General features: G+C 34.7%; 1 protein-coding gene across 1 annotated transcript in view; it reads left to right on the top strand.

Annotated features, from left to right (window-relative positions):
• The window catches only part of PTPRQ (protein tyrosine phosphatase receptor type Q), a 257068-nt gene that overhangs the window by 137767 nt on the left and 97818 nt on the right, over window positions 1–21483 (top strand). Inside the window, exon 43 of the mRNA XM_057316413.1 lies at window positions 817–1086. Within this exon, the coding sequence (XP_057172396.1) occupies window positions 817–1086 (270 nt within the window). The remainder of the gene's footprint in view (window positions 1–816; window positions 1087–21483) is intronic.

Here is a 21483-nt window from a genome sequence, read left to right as displayed (position 1 = left end):
GGCTTCAACCACTGCCTGAGTTTGAGACTATACAGTTAGTTGCTTCTCAGGATTTGAGGATGATTGCTGCTTGGGCGTAGGAAAATATTCAGTGATTGGCTCAGTATTGTAAGGATTAACATAATAGCATAGAAAATGAGCCAACTACCATTTGATTCAGCCTATGTGAAGAACTTACTGAGCACCTATTTTGCCGGGAATTGCCAGCAATCCCTGTACCAATGGATGAAATACTCTAAACTTTGCTGTGAAAGAGAAGAGAAGGCAAGGGGGTCAGCTCTCAGAGATGAAGACCCTTTGCTCTTCTTTGCTCCTGCTTTTATTGGTCCTTCAGGATAATCACAAATCCTTATCATTGTTTCTCAAGTGCGTGATAAGGGGTCTTACTGAAACTGGAGGATCTGTCTACGGCTAATCTGCCTGTTCTACGATTTCTGCTAAACATAGCCTGAGGGACAATGCCTACATCTCTTAGATCACAGAGCAGCTATTTGGGCTAAGAAAGCTTGGGGGAAGGCAACTCCCTGCAGCATTCCAACCGCAGAGTGGTGGTAGTGCAGGCCTCCGCATTCCCAAGGCCTGTGCCCATCTCCAAAGCCTTCCCTGCCCCCAGTGGCCTCCCTGTTACATTGTAGCGAGCCAGGTATTATGGCTGATTTCATGTTCTACATTAACCCCAACAACATTGCAAGGTTGATATGTTAAATTTTTATTTGCACTCAACTCCTAAACATGATTTTATGTAGCAATCATGTAATAAAATCATTTACTACATGTGTATAAATTTTAACTTTGGGCATTTGTTTATCTTTTAAGTTCCGGATGCTGTACAGAACATACAGTGTATAGCAATGAGCTGGCAGTCAGCTTTAGTGAAGTGGGATCCACCCAAAAAGGCAAATGGAATAATTACGCATTATATGATAACAGTTGAAAGGAATTCTACAAGAGTCTCTCCCCAAGACCATATGTATACTTTCGTGAAACTTCTTGCCAATACCTCATATGTCTTTAAAATAAGAGCTTCAACCTCAGCTGGTGAAGGTGATGAAAAAACATGCAACATCAGCACACTACCTGAAGCAGGTAACTACTGTGAAACATGTAACCTGAAACAGGTAATTTACCTGAAAGAGGTACCTAACACCGGAAATGTGGCCTGTGTCATACATTTGTCAATAGCAGTTGTAATCTTGTTTTTCCTTCACTTTTATTTAATTCTAGTTAACAGACAATGTAATATTAGTTTCAGATGTAGAATTTAGTGATTCATCATTTACATACAACACCCAGCGCTCATCACAAGTGCCCTCCTTAATGCCCATCACCTATTTAGCCCATCCCCCCACCACCTCCCTTCCAGCAACCCTCAATTTGTTCTCTATAATTAAGAGTCTGTTCTCTGGTTTGCCTCTCTTTTTTTTTTTTCTTCTCTGTTCATCTGTTTTGTTTCTTAAGTTCCACATAGGAGTGAATCCATATGGTATTTGTTTTTATAGCACATTTATCTGGAGATATGAAAGAAGTATTTAAAAATGTAACACATTTTTATGATACGTGTTACCTGAGTACCAGCTGTGTAGTATATTGATCCCTCTCCACAACATTGGGCAATTAAAAGGAGGAGAAAAGAGCAAATCTGCTCTACTGTCTTTCCACAAAAAATTATTTCTTATTATACAAACTCTAAACTTATCGAATTATGCTTTCTCATAATTTAAAATATGGAGTAAACATGTAAACATGTTGATATTTATCTTTTTTTTACTTAATTTATTTTATGGAATTCTAGATGCTTCCCTGAATTCCATAGCTGGCAGTGTTAAACTCTCTTTCATCTATTTGTTTTCCTATACACCAGCCTTTATCTTGTATATTATTTGGGTTTTTTTGTTTGGTTGTTTTTTGTTTTTGGGTTTTGTTTTGTTTTGTTTTGTTTGCTATCTTGTATATTATTTGAATAAAAACATCCAGTTCACTAAGCACTCGTCCTCAAAGAAGAAAACTCTTGCTCTCCCTAACACTGGTCTGACCTATGTCATAATCTCCTACATTCTTCTACCTCCTCCAGTATTGCACCTGCACATAAAAATGTAAGTCCGATTCCTTCCTTATGATACTACTTCCCTGGAAGCCCTCTCTAATAGGAACTGTGGCAATGGCATAATTGTTTACTTCTGGCGCAGCCACATCTGTTATCTTGGTAGCACCTTTTAATTCCTTCCTCCTTTTGAAATCAGCATCACCCAATTTTACTCTGCCTCTCTATCCTTGAGGCGGTAAACCGCAGAACTTTGAGACATGGTGTACCTTCTCCCTGGTTTCAGCATCCTAATCAGCACCCTTTCCTTCTCATTCTTCCAGTGCAACACTTCCTCAGACTTCAGTGTTCTGCCTGTTCAGCTGGGATGGATGCTTTTTAGCAGCACATGCCTCTTACTCCTTATATCTCAAACCACGGCACTGTGACTCATCTTCCAGGGGTTTCCCAACTCTGAGAGGATTCCACTGTTTGTTTTCACCAGATGCTGGCTGATGAATAGTGCTATAAAAAAACAACTAGTTTACCTGTTTCAGGTATAAATTCACCTTTTCTAACTCTCCTAGCTGCTCCATAATCTTCTGTACATCCTTTGTTTACACTCTTTCAATTTTCCACAACAGAATTCTATTCTCATTTTGAACATAATCTACCCACGCTATCATCTGTATTTGATGTTATTATTCATTTTACTACATCAGTAATACTGACTTGACCTCCTTTAAAATTTGCCCATGTCTTTATTTATGCTCTCAAGATAGCCTCCCAGGGGTGCCATTGACTTCCTCTTTTCAGGAATCTAACTGCTTGTTTTTGTTTCAATATCATATCTCCTCTAGAATATTACTCCATCAATTCAATCTACTTTCTCCTGCATTTTATCCTCTCTTTCTTTCTCTCTCTCTCTCTCTCTCTCACACACACACACACACACACACACAAATACACACACATAAATTATTAGAAAATTTCAGCTAAGGAACTGGTTGGCATATGAACCCTAAACATCTTCACATGGAATTTATGCTACATGAATTCTTCTCTGCCCTACTTTTCTATGCCTGTACTTCATAACCGTTTGGACACCAAGCCTCATATTTATATGTGATTCTTACTTCCATCTCTCCTACATAAAATCAGATTTTATCAGTTTGGTCTCTGCCATGGTTCTGCAATCTGCTCCTTCTCCAACTTGACTGCCCTATTTTGCATCAGATTCTTGTTGCTTCTTGTAATAATATCCTAAAGTAGCCTTACTACACACACTCATCCAGCCTGCCCATCAGTCTTTTCTTCTTACCCACTTACTTTGATTGAATTGTCTCTAAAACACAATTAGACCATTTATGTGTTGGCAGTTGAAGTTTATTATCTGAGGGTAAAAGTTAGACATATAGATTTGGGTGTTTGAAGCATAGAGACAAGAATGAAAGGCACAAGGTGTGGGAGATGGCCCAGGAGACTCCAAATGTTTTACTTATTCTTGTTGTCTAGAAAATGCATCCCAGAATTTATCACCAATTAGAATCTGACTTCTGTCTAGCTTTTCATTCTTATGTCCCTCCACTGCGTTTCCTCATCCAGCTGATGCCTCTAGCCAGACTTCATTTTTTCAGTATATTAGACTTCATGTATTCAATTCAAAGAACATTTATTAAGCTCTTGCTACTTGCTATGGGCTAGTAATTGATTAGACTCTCTTTTTAAACATACCCAACACTTTCTCGTGATCAAATTGCTTTGCTTCCTGTAGCTCTATTGTCCTTTTCCTTTTCTATGTCACACAAAATTCTTAAAAGCCCAATTTAAGTGTGTGTGTGTGTACGTGGGTGTGTGTTTTAAATTCTTCAGTGACATGCCAAGATTTAAAGTCACAGACTTCACTCCAGACTTGCTGAATCACAGCCTCAAGCACTGTGATGCCCAAGGGTCTGTACTTTTAAGCTTCTCTCGAGGTGATCTGATGCTCTGTAAATTTGGGGAAGTACTGGAGTAGATTATCCATGAACTTTGATGGTTGGTAATATGTAGCAGTGAGAGCAGGCAGTGTCAGAGAGGTCCAGAAAGGAGTGATAGGTATTTCCCTAGTAGGTGGGCAGCAGACCATTGCTATGTAGAATCTGGCCGAAGGAAATATGTTCAAATCCAGGCAGATGGTCTAGCATCAGGTACAATGGTCTTACTCATTGGACAGGAGCTGAGTCTCAGAGAACTGGAAAAAAGACAGGATAATAATTCTGAGATAAATGAGAGGTTCAAGACTGAAAATGAGGCAGAAGACTCATTATTGAGTCCATTGGTACTCAAGGTGACTGCTTCATCACAGGAACAAAGCAGAAGTTCACTTAGTAGAACTGAGACACATAATCAAAATAGTAATATGCATTTGATATAGAGACACCTGAATGTAAGGTACAGGTCTCTGTAAAAAATTAAAAATTAAAAAAAATAAGTATTTGAATTTGATCTTAACTCAGGGTTAAAAGACTACATGAGTGCAAGTTGAAGGGAATCTAAATCAATGAATTAGGCAGATATTAGATATATGGTACTGTGTGCTATGTACTTGCTTACTACTGAACATAAATGGTTTTCAAAGTTTAGACTTCTAACTCCCTGCATCAGAATGTATATCCCTGAGGCCCTTCTCCAGACCTATGGAATCAGAATTTGAAAAGTAAGACTCACAACAAATCTGCGTTTAAACAAGTTATGTGGGTAGGACAATGCTGAAATTAGAGATGCACTCTATTCCACTGTAAACTTTTTGCTTGCAGGGTCTATGTCTAATTTGTCTTTGTTTTACTCACAGTTCCTAGCAGATACCCTGTGAATTACAGGCAATCACATGTTTGTAGAAGAAAGAAATGAATTGTTTTCTTATGACATTTATAATTTTCCATAAGGGTTTTTATTCCACTGCAAAATATTATTTCCCCATTCCACCAGGCAAAATTATAGATATTTTCTCCCATGCAAATGTAGAAGTATTTTTAATTAAGGAGAGTCATTCACATGAAACATAAGTATTAATTGGCACTTCAAAAATAGTTAAAAAATTTTTTTCATCTTTAAAATTAAGTTTCAGGTCTAGGATATAATTATATTTCTGATTACAATATTCATTAGGTAAATACTTTGCTTTTATCCGGGTTCACATGAATTGTTTGTTGATTAGACATTAGTAAGAACTGGAGATTCATTGTTCAGAATGGAAACAGTTTTATAGCTGTTGCAAACTTCTAATTTATAGTGGTCTGAGATTAGTCATGGTGTATAGTCAGCTCTGAGTCACTGACTCTGGACTTATTTCTGACATAAAGTAAAGTCAAATTTGGCTCACTCTCTCACTGCCTGGTGTCTGACCTTAACATTCCTTCCAGGGATTATTGGGTATTTTTCTCAGTGTAAACTCAGTGATATCTGGGCACAGTTAAACATGCATCATGACGACTGAATTTATGAGAAGATTAGTGTTTGGTGTCTAAGCTGGTTCCATTGTCACAGTCAAACATGTTGGAATAGGACAAATATAGATGAAGGCCCCAAACCTTGGTACTTATAACAGTATTTTATGTCAAAATATATCATATGTACCAATAAAAATATTATAGCAAGTTCATGTGCACAGGACTGAATTTTTAGAATCTCGTATTAGCTCCAAATGCATGTACTTATCCATATTATTTTCAAATCTTAGTAAATGTGGTGATCTAATATTGAGTTTTTAAAACTTTTTTTCTTTTCTGGAAGATAATTTTACAGTTTGGATTTATTCAAAGCTCTTTCACATTCACTAAATTAGAATCAAGAGAGAAAAATTAGCTATATCCCTTGGATGTCCAAAATTTAATTGAGGGAAAATAAAATACACATTTGTGGTTTTTAGGAGTGTTATTTTCAGCAGTGATATCTTCATTCATTTTTGTCCAACAGATGATGTCAGGCACCTGTAGGGACCCACTGGAAGTCCACTGAGCTAGCAAATATAGTAATGGTACAATATGATTGAATTGGAATGTGTTCGATTTCCCTGTTTTTCTTTTTTCTTCTACTCTTGGTTATTTGAAAAGACCATATATGGAAAACTGTTAATATACATATATTTGTATATTTTACTATATTATATATAATATATGTAACATATTACATATATTAATAGAAATATATATTATATTTATACATATTATATATTTCAATAAAATATCTATATTAATGTATATTTTACATATATGTAATATATATGTGTGTATATATATGTAATATATATGTGTAAACTCTCAATCTTCTTCTTCAAAGTCCTGACCACAGTTCCCCTAATTATTTAAGAAATGTATCTGTCATGCATTTTATTTGAATCCTTATTTTGAGGACCTCTCTGAGCAGTGCAGAGATTACTGGGCAAACTGTGATTATAACTAAATTTGATTTCCATTTACCAGCTTTTTGAAAAAATAAAATATTTATATCACTTATAAGAATGCATACCATTCTCAAATACCATTTAATAGATGGAATGTGGGTGGTAAAAGTGTTTCTCAGGGTTGCAAATTAATGCACTAATTCAAAAGTTCACTTTTTCCTTTGTCTGCATCCCACTGACATTGTTCTCCTTATCCATCACCTCAGTTGAGATGAGAAGTCAAGCATGTAGGAAAATTGCATGATCCTGTTTGTTCTTAAGCAAGTGAATTGACACATTCTACTTACCAGTCAGTAATTGCTGAAAGCATAAAAGCCATTATAGTTGCCTGTCATAGATCAGAAAGAAATAGCTATTAGCATTGCTACTCTAATTGAAATTCAAGTGTTTTACAAAATATCCCTCATACAGACTTAAGTATTAAATATAATATTTCTCTTAAGAGTGAACATCAGGTGAGAAGTATCTTTTACATTTGTAGTGTGGAAATTTGAAAAAATATATACTTATTTAGTGCTTACCATGTGCAGGCTCTGTGTTTGGAGTTCAAGATTCAAGTTTGAATCCCAAATAGCATCAGTGATCTCTGCTGTGTGCATCCAAGTAACTTCACCATTATCGTAAAGACATATCCAATACATATATAGCAATTAAATATAAAACTATATTAAGGGGCACCTAGGTGGCACAGCGGTTAAGCGTCTGCCTTCGGCTCAGGGCGTGATCCCGGCGTTATGGGATCGAGCCCCACATCAGGCTCTTCTGCTGGGAGCCTGCTTCTTCCTCTCCCACTCCCCCTGCTTGTGTTCCCTCTCTCGCTAGCTGTCTCTATCTCTGTCAAATAAATAAATAAAATATTTAAAAAAAAAACTATATTAATATGTTAGTCAATTGTGTGAATTGAAGATTAAAGCAAATAGGAAATCGATTTTATTGAAGGCTATATTGAAGATTAGAAATTGATTTTATTGAGAGCTATATTGAAGAAATGGAATACAAATTAGATGTAGAAGCAGCTTAGATTCAGTAACCTAATGGGAAATGATGATATGGTCTTGAACCCTGAATTTCATAGGCAGTTACACTAGTGTTTATTTAGATTATCTGTTACAGATCAATAAAATAGCCAAGTTTTTGAAATATCCTTTTTTTGTTGTTCCTCAGTGTGCTATGAGAAAATGTCATAGTACATGCCAAAGAACATTCTTCCTTTTATTTGAGCTATACGAATGTAGAGAGAACTGAAGATTATGAGTATAGTAAGGCACTCATGGTAAGCCACCCTGTGGCACCATGAGTATTCACGAAAATAGATTAATAAAGAGAAGGAAGTAAATATGAATTTCAAGATACATCAAGAGAAAACACACAGTGGGATAAAGGAATGAGGTCAGGCTGAAGGGTACCTGGGTGGCTCAGTCTATCTTTGACTCAGGTCATGATCTCAGGGTCCCGGGATTGAGCCCTGAGTGGGGCTCCCTGCTCAGTGGGAGCCTGCTTCTCCCTCTCCTCCCAGCTTGTGCACTCTCTCCCTACCTCTGTTGCTATCTCTGTCTCTCCCTCGAATAATTAAATAAAATATTTTAAAAAGGGGGGAGGTCATGCTAAGGTAGAAGCCTGAGTAGAGTGGGGTGCATTAAGTTGGAAAGAATGTAGGAAGGAAGGTTGAATAACTTAAGTGGGCCTTACTTTGCTCTTAGTTTTGCATATTTGTAGCAGAACTTTGAATATAATATCATGGAAAAATGAGAACTCTGCTAAATTTAAAATAGGAAGCAACATAAGTAACTCTAAAAATAGTGATTGTTTTTTGACCATTGTCCTAAAAGACTGCAGTAATTTTTAGAAGAAGAATTTGTTCATTACATAGTTTCCGAGCCTCATCAAGTCACGAAGAATAAAATCCACAGTCATTTCAATGACCCATAGGGTCTTTTTTTAACCCACCATTCTCTTCCCCTAGTTATGTATTGTCTCCTCCTTTATCCTTTGAAAATTTATCCTCAATGCCACTTCTTTAAAGAGGATCTGATTTATTTATAATCGAACCTTCTCCCAGCTAGAATTTTCTGTCCTCTTTATCTGCTTTACTGTTCTGTGTTGTACATAACATTGTCCCTGGATCTGTCCTCTTTACAATGCATATTCCATGAGGATAGGGATTTTTCTTTGTGTAGTTCACAGCTATTTCCAACATCCAAAAATGTGTCTGGAATACAGTGATACTCAATAAATATATTATGAAAAATCGAATGAATCAACCAATCAATCAATACACAGTCCTAGAAAAGTGATAAGCACACAGTAAACACTCAGTATGCATACTTTTGGGAGCCTTTAGTAGAAACTTATGGTTATAAAATTATTTTTAGACAGTTATATGGTAAAATATCTAAGAAAGGTGTGTCTTCTGGAATATATATATTTTTAATTAAACTTCTTATTTTGACATAGGTATAGATTCACATGCAGTTATAAGAAGTAATTCAGAGAAATTCTGTGTTCCCTTTAGGCAGCTTCCCCAATGACAACATCTTTTAAAACTGTAGTATTTTATACAACCACCATATTTATATGAATGCAATCAAAGTAGAGAGCATTTCCATAAGAATAATCCCTCGTGTTGCCTTTTTACTGCCATACCTAAGTCTTGTCCACCCTTCTTGCTCCTCCTCTCATCTTAACCCTCTGACAATGGCTTGTTTGTTCTCCATCTTCTATAATTTTGTCACTTGTGATTGATATGTTCATGTGATTTTCTTCGTTAGCTTGTTAAAATGGTGGGTTATACTGACTGATTTTCTAAAATTGAACAAGCCTTTGATCTTTGGAATCAACCTCACTTGATCAGGGTGTATTTATTTTTATATATTACTGATCTCTATTTGCCAATATTTTATTAAGGCTTTTTGCATCTATATATTTATGAGGTATATTGGTCTGTAGTTTTGTGGGGTTTCTCCCCACTGTCTTTGTCTAATTTCAGTATTAAGGTAACACTAGTTTTATAATATGAATCTCTTTTAACTTCTGGAAGAGAATTGGTACTAAGTCTTCTTTAAACACTTGGTTGAGTTCTCCAGTGAGTCTCTGGGCCTGGAGATCTCTTTTTGGGGAGATTTAAAATTACGTTTAAGTGCTCTCAGGATGCAAAATTGGAGCTGAAATGTGATATCAAACCAGTTGCAGAAAGTGGTAGTTCTAAATAATCTGTTTGTCAAAAAGGAAGTCTCAAGAGAAATAAAGAAATATTGTAAACTAAAATATATTGAATTAAAATAAAATGAAAATACAATATGTAAAATGTGTGGGACACAGTTAAAGCAGTGAAGAGAGGAAGTGTATAGTTTTGAATGCGTTCACTGGAAAAGAGGAAACATGTCAAATCAATAATCTAAGGTCACCTTCCCCTGCATTACAGTCTAGAAAAAGAAAAAGAAGCCCAAAATATGCTGAAAAAAAGAAAAGAATAATAAAAATAAAAGCAGAAATCAGTGAAATCAAAAACCATAAAACAACAGGAAAAATAAGTGAAACAAAGAGCTGGTTCTTTGAAAGTTAAAATAAAAACCTCTAGCAAGCCTGGCAAAGAAAAAAAGGAGATACAAATTACCAGTATTTAGGAATGAAGCTACTACAGACACTACCAACATCAAAAAGATAATGAGGAAATAATACCAACAGCTTTACACACAAAAATTTTACACCTTAGGTGAAACAAACTCATTGTTCAAAAACCACAACTTCCATAGCTCACCTAATACATGAACAGCCCTATAGTTATTAAGGCCATTGAATGTGTAATGATTTCCTGTGACCCACCCTGCTAGGGAAAGGGAGGGCACCTCTCTATTACTGGCAAGTAGGGGTAGGAATCCAGGTTCCCCCTCACCCTCCACTGACACCCCAGGGAAGGATGCTGAGTGGGCACAGGAAAGAGGGCTGCCCACTAGGCCTCCACTGAGGAGGCCTCTTGGCCCTAGCTGGGAGGCTATGAGTTCCTCATTACTACTCTCCACATGGTTGTCCACTGACACAGTGGAGAGGTTTTGTTACTTCTGGAAAGAGCAGAAGTTCTAGCTTCTTATTTTGCCTTCTCCAACCTCACCCTATCAGAGATGCTTGGGGTACCTCAGTACCTAGGGCAGAAGACTAGGTTCCCCATTTGACCTTTGCTCTCATGGGAGAGAGTGAGGCCATAATTTTCTTCTGTGGTTTTTGGGTAGAGCTGTTATTGTCTAAAAAGTTTTGTCTTGCTAGGCTACACTGGTTTTCGACTAGAGAGAGCAAGCTTTTATAGCAGAGCTTTCTTGGCCTGAGCTAGTTGACATTTCCAGATTGCTGGCTTCGGGGATATATGAGGCAAGAAGAAAACCAGAGAACTCACCAGTCTGCTGTCTTGGGTCCTGATTTCCCTAATTGTTCTGCCTTCTCTCCACCTTTCAGTGTCTCCTTACGTTTACTCTGTATTTAATGTCCACGGTTTTAGATGAAGATAGTGGAAGGAGTAGGGAGAATACATCTATTCCATCTTCTCCAAAGCAGAAGTTCATATGGGGATATATTTAATGGTTCTAACTAAGCATCTTTGTTGCAAGCATTTTCACCATGATCAGATCATTTCCACTCTGTAAGGTAATTTTGCTGAAAAAGATAAAAATAACAGTTGACAGTTTGATTTGATGGTTGGTTTCATCAACTGGTTGACAGTTTGGTTTTATTTCTCTATTGTTACAGTACTCCCATTTTTGTATAACCGAAATCTTAGCCAGCTTCCATAATCGTCTGTAGAGTGGCACAGAGTTTTGAACCTACATTTCCTGTAGAACTTTGGAACATCTATCAGTGGGCATGTGACAAAATGCCAAGAACAAATAACGGTGTGGAAGGTTTTCACAATGTAAGACAAAGCTTACTTACAAATATGCATCCCAGTATTTGAAAACTGATATATCTTTTAATGAAGGAAGAAATTTTAGCAAAAAGGGGAAAAAATGAGATACTGTACGTGAAGATAAATCAACAAGCAAAAGCATGTATGATACTATGAATGAAAAACTTTGATGACAAATGCTTAGGTAGAATCCGAAAAATAAAATCTGTTATTTGTGCAGTCTTGCCACGAATCTACACTATACATTTTGAATGTATTCAAATATTTAGTATTTTGCAACAAGGTTTTTCAAATTTTGTCATTCATTTTTAATGTTTCGTTATGTCCTTTTTAATGAATATCCCTCTTTTATTTTTCATGATTTTATCTTTTATAGCAGAATTGCCTTACAGCCAATTAGTTATGCAGCAAAGATGCTTCCAGAAAAAATTCTGAACATGATGTTTACTATCATGCATGGTACACTTTTTATCCATCTACTCAAGATGATGTTATTTAATACATATGAAGTAGTATGCTAGGGACTATGGGAAGACTATGATGAAACAAATTTATTTCTTGTGCTTTTAAAATTTAGAATTATATAATTTTGTATCTTCATTGGACCTCAGAGATAAACTCATTCAGTCATTTCATATGGCAGACATGGGAAATGCAGCACACACGTTGTCTACTAAGTGAGCTGTAACTAATTGTTAGCAGAACTACTGATCCAGAACTCTTTCTGCTAGAAAGAGTTACCCTTACCTTAGAAATTCAACAAATCATTTGCATTTATTAGAATTAGAATAGTTTTCTTCTGTTATTTCACAATATCTCAATAGAATTGTTATGGGGTAGGGAGATCGAGGTCCATTACACGAATTTCCTCATTAATCTGTGTAGATATATTTATGATGTAACTATATACAGACTCTTGTCCAAATATGGATTTAAAATTCAGGAAAACTCAATTTCTACCACCAGATATGTGCTTACCTATAGTACCAAAAATACTATAGTACTAAAAATACTGTGTAAAATACTGAAGCCATTCTGGGAAATTTCTGGAATTCCTAGACACATATCGCATTTTTTATCCTGGATCACTTCCGAAGGTGCAATGTTTGCTTTTGTGAAATTGTCTTAGGTATCAAATTCTAAATTATATATTTAAAAGTCCTTTTAAATGTAATTCCATTTGTAAAAATGAATTTGAGTTACTCTGCATAATTCTCCTTGACCCCATTGATGCTCTAATACCTTTCATTAAGTAGACTCCGGGAATTACTCCTTTCTTCATCCCAGCTCCAGCTAAAGACAGCTGTTCTTCAAGCAGCATTTTTATTAACTTATTTAAGAACTGGGGCATATCTTATTACCCTATTTTCCATTCCTGTCCTATGCAGCTGTAGCCGGCACTTTTCATAACAGCCTCTACATATCAACCTCCTCCCCCCATTTCACTCCATTTTTGTTTCTTTTTTTCTTTTACTTTCCTTTGTAAGTAAATTAAGGTTGTGTGTGTGCATGCAAGAGCCGCCTTCTGTCTTTATCTGTAGTAACCCCATTACTTGAAAGCTTCAGGAATGTGCCTGTTGTTTCTGTGAGATTATAAGCTTCAGGGAAAACCATTTATGAATGGTGTAAAAACTCTGAAAGGTAAAATAAATGACCTTTAATGATAGCAAAATTTCATTAATAATACTACACTTAGACTCAATTTAAAAATAATGCAATATGAATATAAAGAAACGGCTTTGAACAAATAGAACGTTGTGTAAATTATTGTTAACCTCAACTTAGTGAACTTCAAATATTACAAGTTTTATGGTGTATTAGAAAATAACTTTTGGTCAGGAAGCTATTTTATAAAAATAAGGCATGCATAAATAGCAGCCACTATATGATTAAACACTTTTAAAATTCAAGTAAAGAAATAGTGTTTCTTAGTATATTAATGTTATCACCGTAATTTAAATTTTCACCACCTAGTATTCATTACAACCTCAAATAAATCACCCATTACTTCTGTGTCTGGATAGTTTATTATGAAAAATTATTACTTTAAAAGCAATTTGCACTGTTAGAAAGATAATAACTATTATTCCTTATGGATTACAATAATGAAATCTATACCAATTAAAAGATACATTAAAAATCAGTAGTCTAATTTTCTGGCTTGTTACTAATTAAATTAGCCTACTTTAGAAAGGAGTTTTTAAAAACCAAGATCCTGTTTGTAATTTTTTAAGCACAACTACATTAATATGTGTGATGTAGGAGAAGTCTAACATTTTTAAAGTTTAGACTTAAAATTTTAAACTAACTTTGTATTTAGGATGTTATTATAGAGAAATGGTTAACTGTATAAGACATGTTCCCTGAAAGCTGAATAGAATGCTCTTCTTACAAGTACTATTAGGAAATTTGCCTGAAGACTGAACTATTGCCAGAAGATAGCTGAAAGTATTTGTTGACTACTTGGACTAATCTGTAAGGCTTCTTCTCTAGTATGAATATATGAAAAATACAATAAAACTCATTGTTTTATTTTACTAACACCTAGATTTATAAAACATTAGCTAGAAAGTATTAATGCCTAGCATTTTAAGTTTCTGTATAAATGTAATAGATAACTTATTTTGAATATTACTGCTACACTTTTATGGGAAAGCTTTTTTCTTTTCATGTTTTTATGTTTTCTTTTTCATGTTTTTTACTTATGGGAAATTATTTTATATAAAATGAAATGCACAGAACCTAAGTGTGCAATTCAGTGGTTTTTCACAAATGCATACCCCCATATAACACCACTCAACAACATATAGAACATTTCCATCTCCCAGAGAAAATTCTCTTGGACACCCACTCTCCAAGGTAGCCACTATCCTGATTTCAGTCAGCAAAACTTACTTTCACTTGTTCTTGACCTGTATGTACTCTTTAATTTCTGGTCCGTTTCTTCCAACATAATTGTGAAACTCATGTTCTTGAGGGTTTCAGTAATTTATTCTTTTTACTGTTAAATAATTTTCCATCATATGAATATTCCATTATTTGTGTGTCTGTTTTTTCTGGACATGTAGGTTGCTCTAACCTAAGTATTATGAATAAAACTGCTATAGATATTTTTGTTTAAATTTTTTCTTGTGGAATTGTTGGGTCATAGTCTAGATAGGTATTTGTGTTCAAGAAACTGGCAGTTTTCTAAAATGCTTGCTCTATTTTAAATACATACCTAACAATATATGAGAATTCTAATTACTTGTTGGTATCAGCAGAATTTGATGTTAACAGTCTTTATAATTTCAGAGATTGTAGTTGATGTAAAGAATTTGTATCTTATTGTAACTTTTATTTTCATATCCATGATGATTAATGATGTTAAATCCTCTTTCTATGAGTTTCACATTTTTTAGATTCCACGCTTATCTTTATCTTTCTTTTTTGGCTTAGTTCACTTACCATAATAATTTTAAACCTTTCTTCTTTTGAAATATAATCATTTATAGTGATGTCTCCTTTTTTTTTATTATGTTATGTTAGTCACCATACAGTACATCATTAGTTTTTGTTGTAGTGTTTAGTGATTCATTATTTGCATATAACTCGTAGTGCTCATTACAACACACGCTCTCCTTAATACCCATCACCTGGTTACCAGCCCTTTATCTGTCATTTGCAAATATTTGCAATGTCATTTGCAAATATCTTCTCCCATTCCGTGGGTCGCCTCTTAATTTTGTTGACTGTTTTCTTTGCTGTGCAGAAGCTTTTTATCTTGATGAAGTCCCAAAAGTTCACTTCTGCTTTTGTTTCCCTTGCCTTTGGGACGTGCCATGAAAGAAGTTGTGGCCAATGTCGAAGAGGTTACTGCCTATGTTCTCCTCTAGGATTTTGATGGATTTCTGTCTCACATTGAGGTCTTTCATCCATTTTGAGTTTATCTTTGTGTATGCTGTAAGAGAATGGTCGAGTTTCATTCTTCTGTATATAGCTGACCAATTTTCCCAGCACCATTTATTGAAGAGACTATCTTTTTCCCATTGGCTATTTTTTCCTGGTTTGTTAAAGGTTAGTTGACCATAGAGTGGAGGGTCCGTTTCTGGAGACTCTATTCTGTTCCACTGATCTTTGTGTCTGTTTTTTGTGCCAATACCATGCTGTCTTGGTGATCACAGCTTTGTAATATAGCATGAAATCAGGCAAAGTGATGCCCCCGGCTTTGTCTCCTCCGGATCATTTAATATCAAAAATTTTAGTTTTTTACTTTCAGATAAAAATACTTTCTAATTTCCTTTGCAATTTCTTCTTTGAGCCATGGTTACATAAAAATATGTTTAATTTCTGATTATTTAGGACTTTTCTAAATAATCTCATGTCATCGATTTTTAATTTATTGCCATTATTGTCAGAGAATATATCTTTAAGACTTAATCTTAAAAAAAATTGTTGAGAAATTTTCTATGGCTCCGCATATGATTTATCTTGTTGAATATTCTCCCATGCACGCTTGAAAATAATGTATATTCTTCAGTTGTTGGCCATAATGTTCTCTGTATTAGTTCATGGTGTTTGCAAATGTTTTGCAAATCTATATCCTTACCACTTTTTAGCCTAATTATTTCTTCAATTATTGAGAAGGAAATGTTAAAATACACCACAATGATTGTGGATTTGTCTGTTTCTTCTTTCAGTTGCGTCAGTATTTGGTTCAAGTACTTCAAAGTTTGTTTTATTTTTAAAACACATACATATTTATGATTACTATAACTCCCTAACTGACCCTTAAATCATTATAAACTGTCTCTTTTATCTTTGGGAGTACTCCTTACCTTGAAAGTTCTTTTGTTCGATATTAATAGAGGCACATGCTCTTTGGTTATTGTTTGTATCATATATCTTTTTCTATCCTTTGAATTATTTGTATCATATTTAAACTGTGTGTCTGGTGACAGCAAAGTCTGCCTCTTGGGGAAAGCATATAATTGGGCCTTTCATTTTTATTTTGACTGATAATCTCTGCTTTTTATTTTAATTTTTTATTTTTATTTTTTAATTTTTAAGAATTTTTTAGTTTAAATCCAATTAGCCAAGGTATAGTACATCATTGGTTTTTGATATAATGTTCAATGATTCATCAGTTCAGTATAACACCAATCTCTCCTTTTAAATGGAGCATTTAATCTATTTATATTTAAAGTCATTATTAATTTTGTTGAGTTTAGTTCTACTGTTTGCTATTTGTTTTCTCTTTGTCTTATCTTTTTTTTAGTTCCTCTTTTCTTTCTTGCCTTCCTTTGGGTTAATTGAATAGTTTTAGCTTTCTTTCTTTTTTTTTTTTTTTAAGATTTTATTTATTCATTTGACAGAGAGAGAGCACAAGCAGGGGGAGCCTAGGCAGAGGGAGAGGGAGAAGCAGCCTTCCCACTGAGCAGGGATAATGATATGGGGCTTGATCCCAGGACCCTGGGATCATGACCTGAGTCGAAGGCAGACACTTAACCGACTGAGCCACCCAGGCCACCCTAGTTTTAGCTTTCTATTTTAATTCATCTGTTTTATTTTTAGCTGTACTTCTTTGTCTTATTTTTTAGTGGTTGCTCAAGGGAATTATAATATGATTATTTAATTTGTCATAGCTACTTAATATCATACAACTTCACATAAAATATATGGAGTTGCAGGGGTGCCTGCATGGGTCAGTCGGTTAAGCATCCAACTCTTGATTTTGGCTCAAGTCATGATCTCAGGGTTGTGAGATCAAGCCCCATGTTGGGCTCTGCACTGGGCGTGGAACCTGCTTAATTCTCTCTCTCCCTCATCCCTCCCCGCCGCTCTCTAAAATATGTGTGTGTGTGTGTGTGTGTGTGTATGGAGTTGCAAAAGTACATTTCCATGCATTTTGCCATATTTTGTGCTATTCTTGTCATGCATTTGATACCCATATATTTTAAATAATTTACATATATGTACATTGTAAACCCCACAATTTATTGTACTGTTTTTACTTACAGAGCCTGTAGAAATTTAAATAAAGAGAAAGACCACATATCTTTTCTATGTAATTACTGGTTTTGGTTTATTACAGTGTCATTTCATCTAGTTGTCACACATCTAGTGTCATTTCCCTTTAACTTTCTTAAGACTTTCTTCTAGTGCAGGTATGCTCACAATAAAGTCTCTCAGGTTTTATTTACTTAAAAATAGGTTTATTTTGCTTCCATTTTTAAATAATATTTTCACTGGAAAGAAAATTCTGGGAAGGTAGTTTCTCTCCATCCTCCCCCCCAAGTATTTTTCCCTTTAAAGATGCCATTCTTTTGTTTGTGATACATGTTATTTTTTCTGGCACTTCTCAAGATAGTTTATCTTTTCTTTACGACAGTTTCTCAGTGATATGGCTAGTCTGCTTTTTATTGCATTTGTTTTGCTAAGTGCTCATTTAACTTTTGTATTGGTAAATTAATATTTTTCTGAAATTTGAGAAATTTTTGGCCATTAGTTTTTCAAATATTTTTCTTTCCCTCTTCTACCCTATTCTGAGACTCCAATTATAACCTCTTGATATCATTCTTTAAATAACAGGCTTTATTAAATTTTTTCACTTCTTTTTGTCTATGTTCTTCCGATGGAGTTCTGTTGATGTTTTACCAAGTTTATTGACTATCTTCTGCCATTTTTATGCTGGTGTTAAATAAATCCAGTGAATTTTTCATTTCAGATGTATTTTTAAGTTCTAGAATTTTTATTTAGTTCTGTGTTTCCTTATCTCCATTCCTCTGCTGAAATTCCCTCTTTGGTTTCTAATTATGATTGTGTTTCCTGTTAAGTCAAATAAAATATTTATATAATTTGAAATTCATTTTCTTCTAATTCCTCCACCAGAGTTATTCTGTGATCTCTTTCTATTGAGCACTTTTTCTTCCTGACTATGAGTCACATTTTCCTGTCACTACTAATTTTACTGCCTCTCCAGTAATTTTTAAACTTATATTGAACGTTGTTGGTGATGTTTTGCAGAAACTCTGGATTTTACTATCCTGTTCTGAAGAGTGTTAGTTTTTATTCTAACAGAGTATTACATTAGTGAGTAGCAATTTTGTGAATGTGTTGTTTTGATTTCTCCATTACTTACAGAGGAAAGTCCTTAATCTTGGAATATAGAGTAAAATTAAATATATGGCCCCTTTAGGATTTTAATATGAAGCCTGTGCTATTTAACAATCCCTTAACTTGGTGGAATTGAGATTCCAAATTCTGTCTCCTCTGCACTGGGAAGCAACTCAAATTTCTACTCAGTTTTGCATCTGTTTCTTTCCATTGTGTTCCTCAGTGTGTCCCTCATATATGCACAATCAAGAGATTAGCCAAGGATTTCAGAGGAGTTTAGACCCAGAATTTAGGTCTAACCCCTCTCTGGCTCCCTCCTTTTCCAACTACTTTGGCAGTCTCACATGCCATTCCCTAACACCTCAAGCCAAAAGTTCTTTGTATGTTTCTTTGTTTCCTCCAGGGTGCATAGCTGTTATCTGTAGGAGAATTAGTCTGATACAAACTATTGCTGTGCCATCAGAACAGATCCTCAATCTTATTGTGTTTGGGCACTGGGATATTTTGATATGAATTTTCAGCTGCTTTTGCAAAATTATTTTTTGCATATTAGTCATACTGAATAGTTTTATGTAAAATAGCCTTACTGAATATTTTATGATAAGCACACAGAGGGGAGGTTTACATTGCAATAATATACATGACTAAAATAAACAGTATACATTTTTGTTCTTAAAAATATTTTGGCAATCAGGGATTTTTCTGTTGGCTACTTTATTTCACAGAGTCCCCAATCTCACTCCATCCTTTCATCCTTTCTTCTGTGTTGGTTGTTTCTCTTTTCATAGCTCCACTGATTCTCTCCCTCTCCCTGAATGTGCGTGTGTGTGTGTGTGTGTGTGTGTGTGTGTCACAGAATCCCAGAAAATTCCAAATTCTTCTTTTTCCTTTATAGAGTTTTCCCCAAACTTTAGAACCTGGACTCCTTTTGTATATTTTAATCTATCAAAGTTTTCTGTACAGCCACAATCCTTAGAAAACCAGAATGGTTTCAAGTAACATTTTATTACAATCAGCATTGGTGACACTTTTTCATCAATCAACATTGGTTACAGCATTGGTGACACTTTCTTCTTGAAATCTATACATGCATCCATCCATTTGTTTGTTCACTTATTCACTTATTTGTTAAACAAATCTTTCTCAAATATCAATATATGCCAGACATTATTGACTGAGTTTTTTTTTTATGATTTCTTTTTCCCATTCTACTTTACTGCCCATTAATTACTAATTTGACAGAGACTCAGTTTTTTATCATCTGCTATTGTGATACTATATATATAAATACTCCCTTTAAATGTTTATTCACTCTTACGACTTCCAAGCTTATATATGCTTATTTATCCCAAATTGGCTTCTCTTGACCTCTTAGGCTAACCCAATATTCTCCTCCCAAGATATTTCTATTCATGTTAACAAGATATGAAACTAACATGTTATTTACTCATATCCATCCTCAAGCAAATCCCCACAAACCAGGATATCTTTCCCATTTCTTCATTAGTATCAATGATTCAATTTCATTTCCAAGTGTTGTAGGATTGTTCTTAATAGACAACTAACTCTGCTGTGTAATTACTACCCTAAGAACTGCTTCAGATGAACAATTTCAAATCAAAGTTGTCATTTTTGATGGACATTCTCATGAGATGACTTGGTATATAAAGCTGTCAAACTAATGACTTTATAAAACAAATCAACTCATTTTCCCCCCAAACAGAATGTATATAACCCATTTTCTTTGTAGTGTTGTTCAAAAACAAAACAAAAGCTTTAGCGAGGTATTTTTATAAATAAGTTATGTATTCAGTAATACTTGATTTAAGAACTAATATTATTATAGCTCTGGTCCATAGAGTTTTGGGTCCCTCAATTGTCCATTTATACATGCATTAGGACAGACACTTAAAAAAAATTTAGGACATTTTGTCCTGCTTTATAGATACTTTCTCAGTTCTCTTTCATTCAATTGGAATATTTGAGATGAATTTATTTGGCACACTAATAAGAGTATGTCAACTCATGTTCCCAGTTTCATAGTATCACCTAAAATCATGTTTATGTAGCATATTTTGATCAATTCTAGCCCGGCTACTCCAAAATCTATTTCTGGAGAGAAGAATGCCTGAACTGAATAATTAGAACCTCTGAAGAAATAGTTTTACAAAAACATGTTTGATAGTTACTCTGTTCACTCACATTGAGAGACATTGTAAGAAAGAGCCAAGTTAAAGATACTTAGCATTCACTATGTAAAGATGTTGTTGAAGATATTGTTCATTAAATTACATGGCAACCTGTTTTTTTTTTTTTTTTGAGAGGAGAGAGAAATACATCTTTCATCTCAGTACCAGAGATTATTGTATTTTCTTGTTCATTTAATTTGTCTTTATTTATAATCACAGAGATTTATAATCTTGAGTTTTTCTTTTGTGTTATTTTCTATAACATAGAGCCAACTCATAGGCTACCTCTAGGAAGTGTACAATATACATTTTATATATTGACCCAATTCCTGGGTTCTTCCATGTTTTATTCCTGTCTCCTGTCTGCCCAATAAATAAGCACATTCTGCTGATATTCTTTGCCTTTTAAAAAATCTCTATTCCTGGGGTGCCAGGGTGGCACAGTCGTTAAGCATCTGCCTTCGGCTCAGGGCGTCATCCCGGCATTCTGGGATCGAGCCCCACATCAGGCTCCTCCACTGGGAGCCTGCTTCTTCCTCTCCCACTCCCCCTGCCTGTGTTCCCTCTCTTGCTGGCTATCTCTCTCTGTCAAATAAATAAATAAAATCTTTAAAAAAATAAAAAAAATAAAAAATCTCTATTCCTAATTATTCTTTGTTATTGTAATCTGCATTGTACTGCATATATATAACATCTAACCAGTTTCTATCAAACTATACTTTTCTTAATAACTAGCTAAATGAAGGCTCAGGCTTTTCTTTAAGCTTATACTTTACCAGTTAATCTCTGTTGATTGTTCTCTATTACCTAATAGATTTTAGGTAGTCACCTAAACTCACCT

The sequence above is a fragment of the Ursus arctos genome, unplaced genomic scaffold (assembly GCF_023065955.2).
Source record: "Ursus arctos isolate Adak ecotype North America unplaced genomic scaffold, UrsArc2.0 scaffold_21, whole genome shotgun sequence".
NCBI lineage: Eukaryota > Metazoa > Chordata > Mammalia > Carnivora > Ursidae > Ursus > Ursus arctos.
The sequence above is the reverse complement of the archived record's forward strand: the minus strand, read 5'-3'. Positions and strand labels throughout refer to the sequence as shown.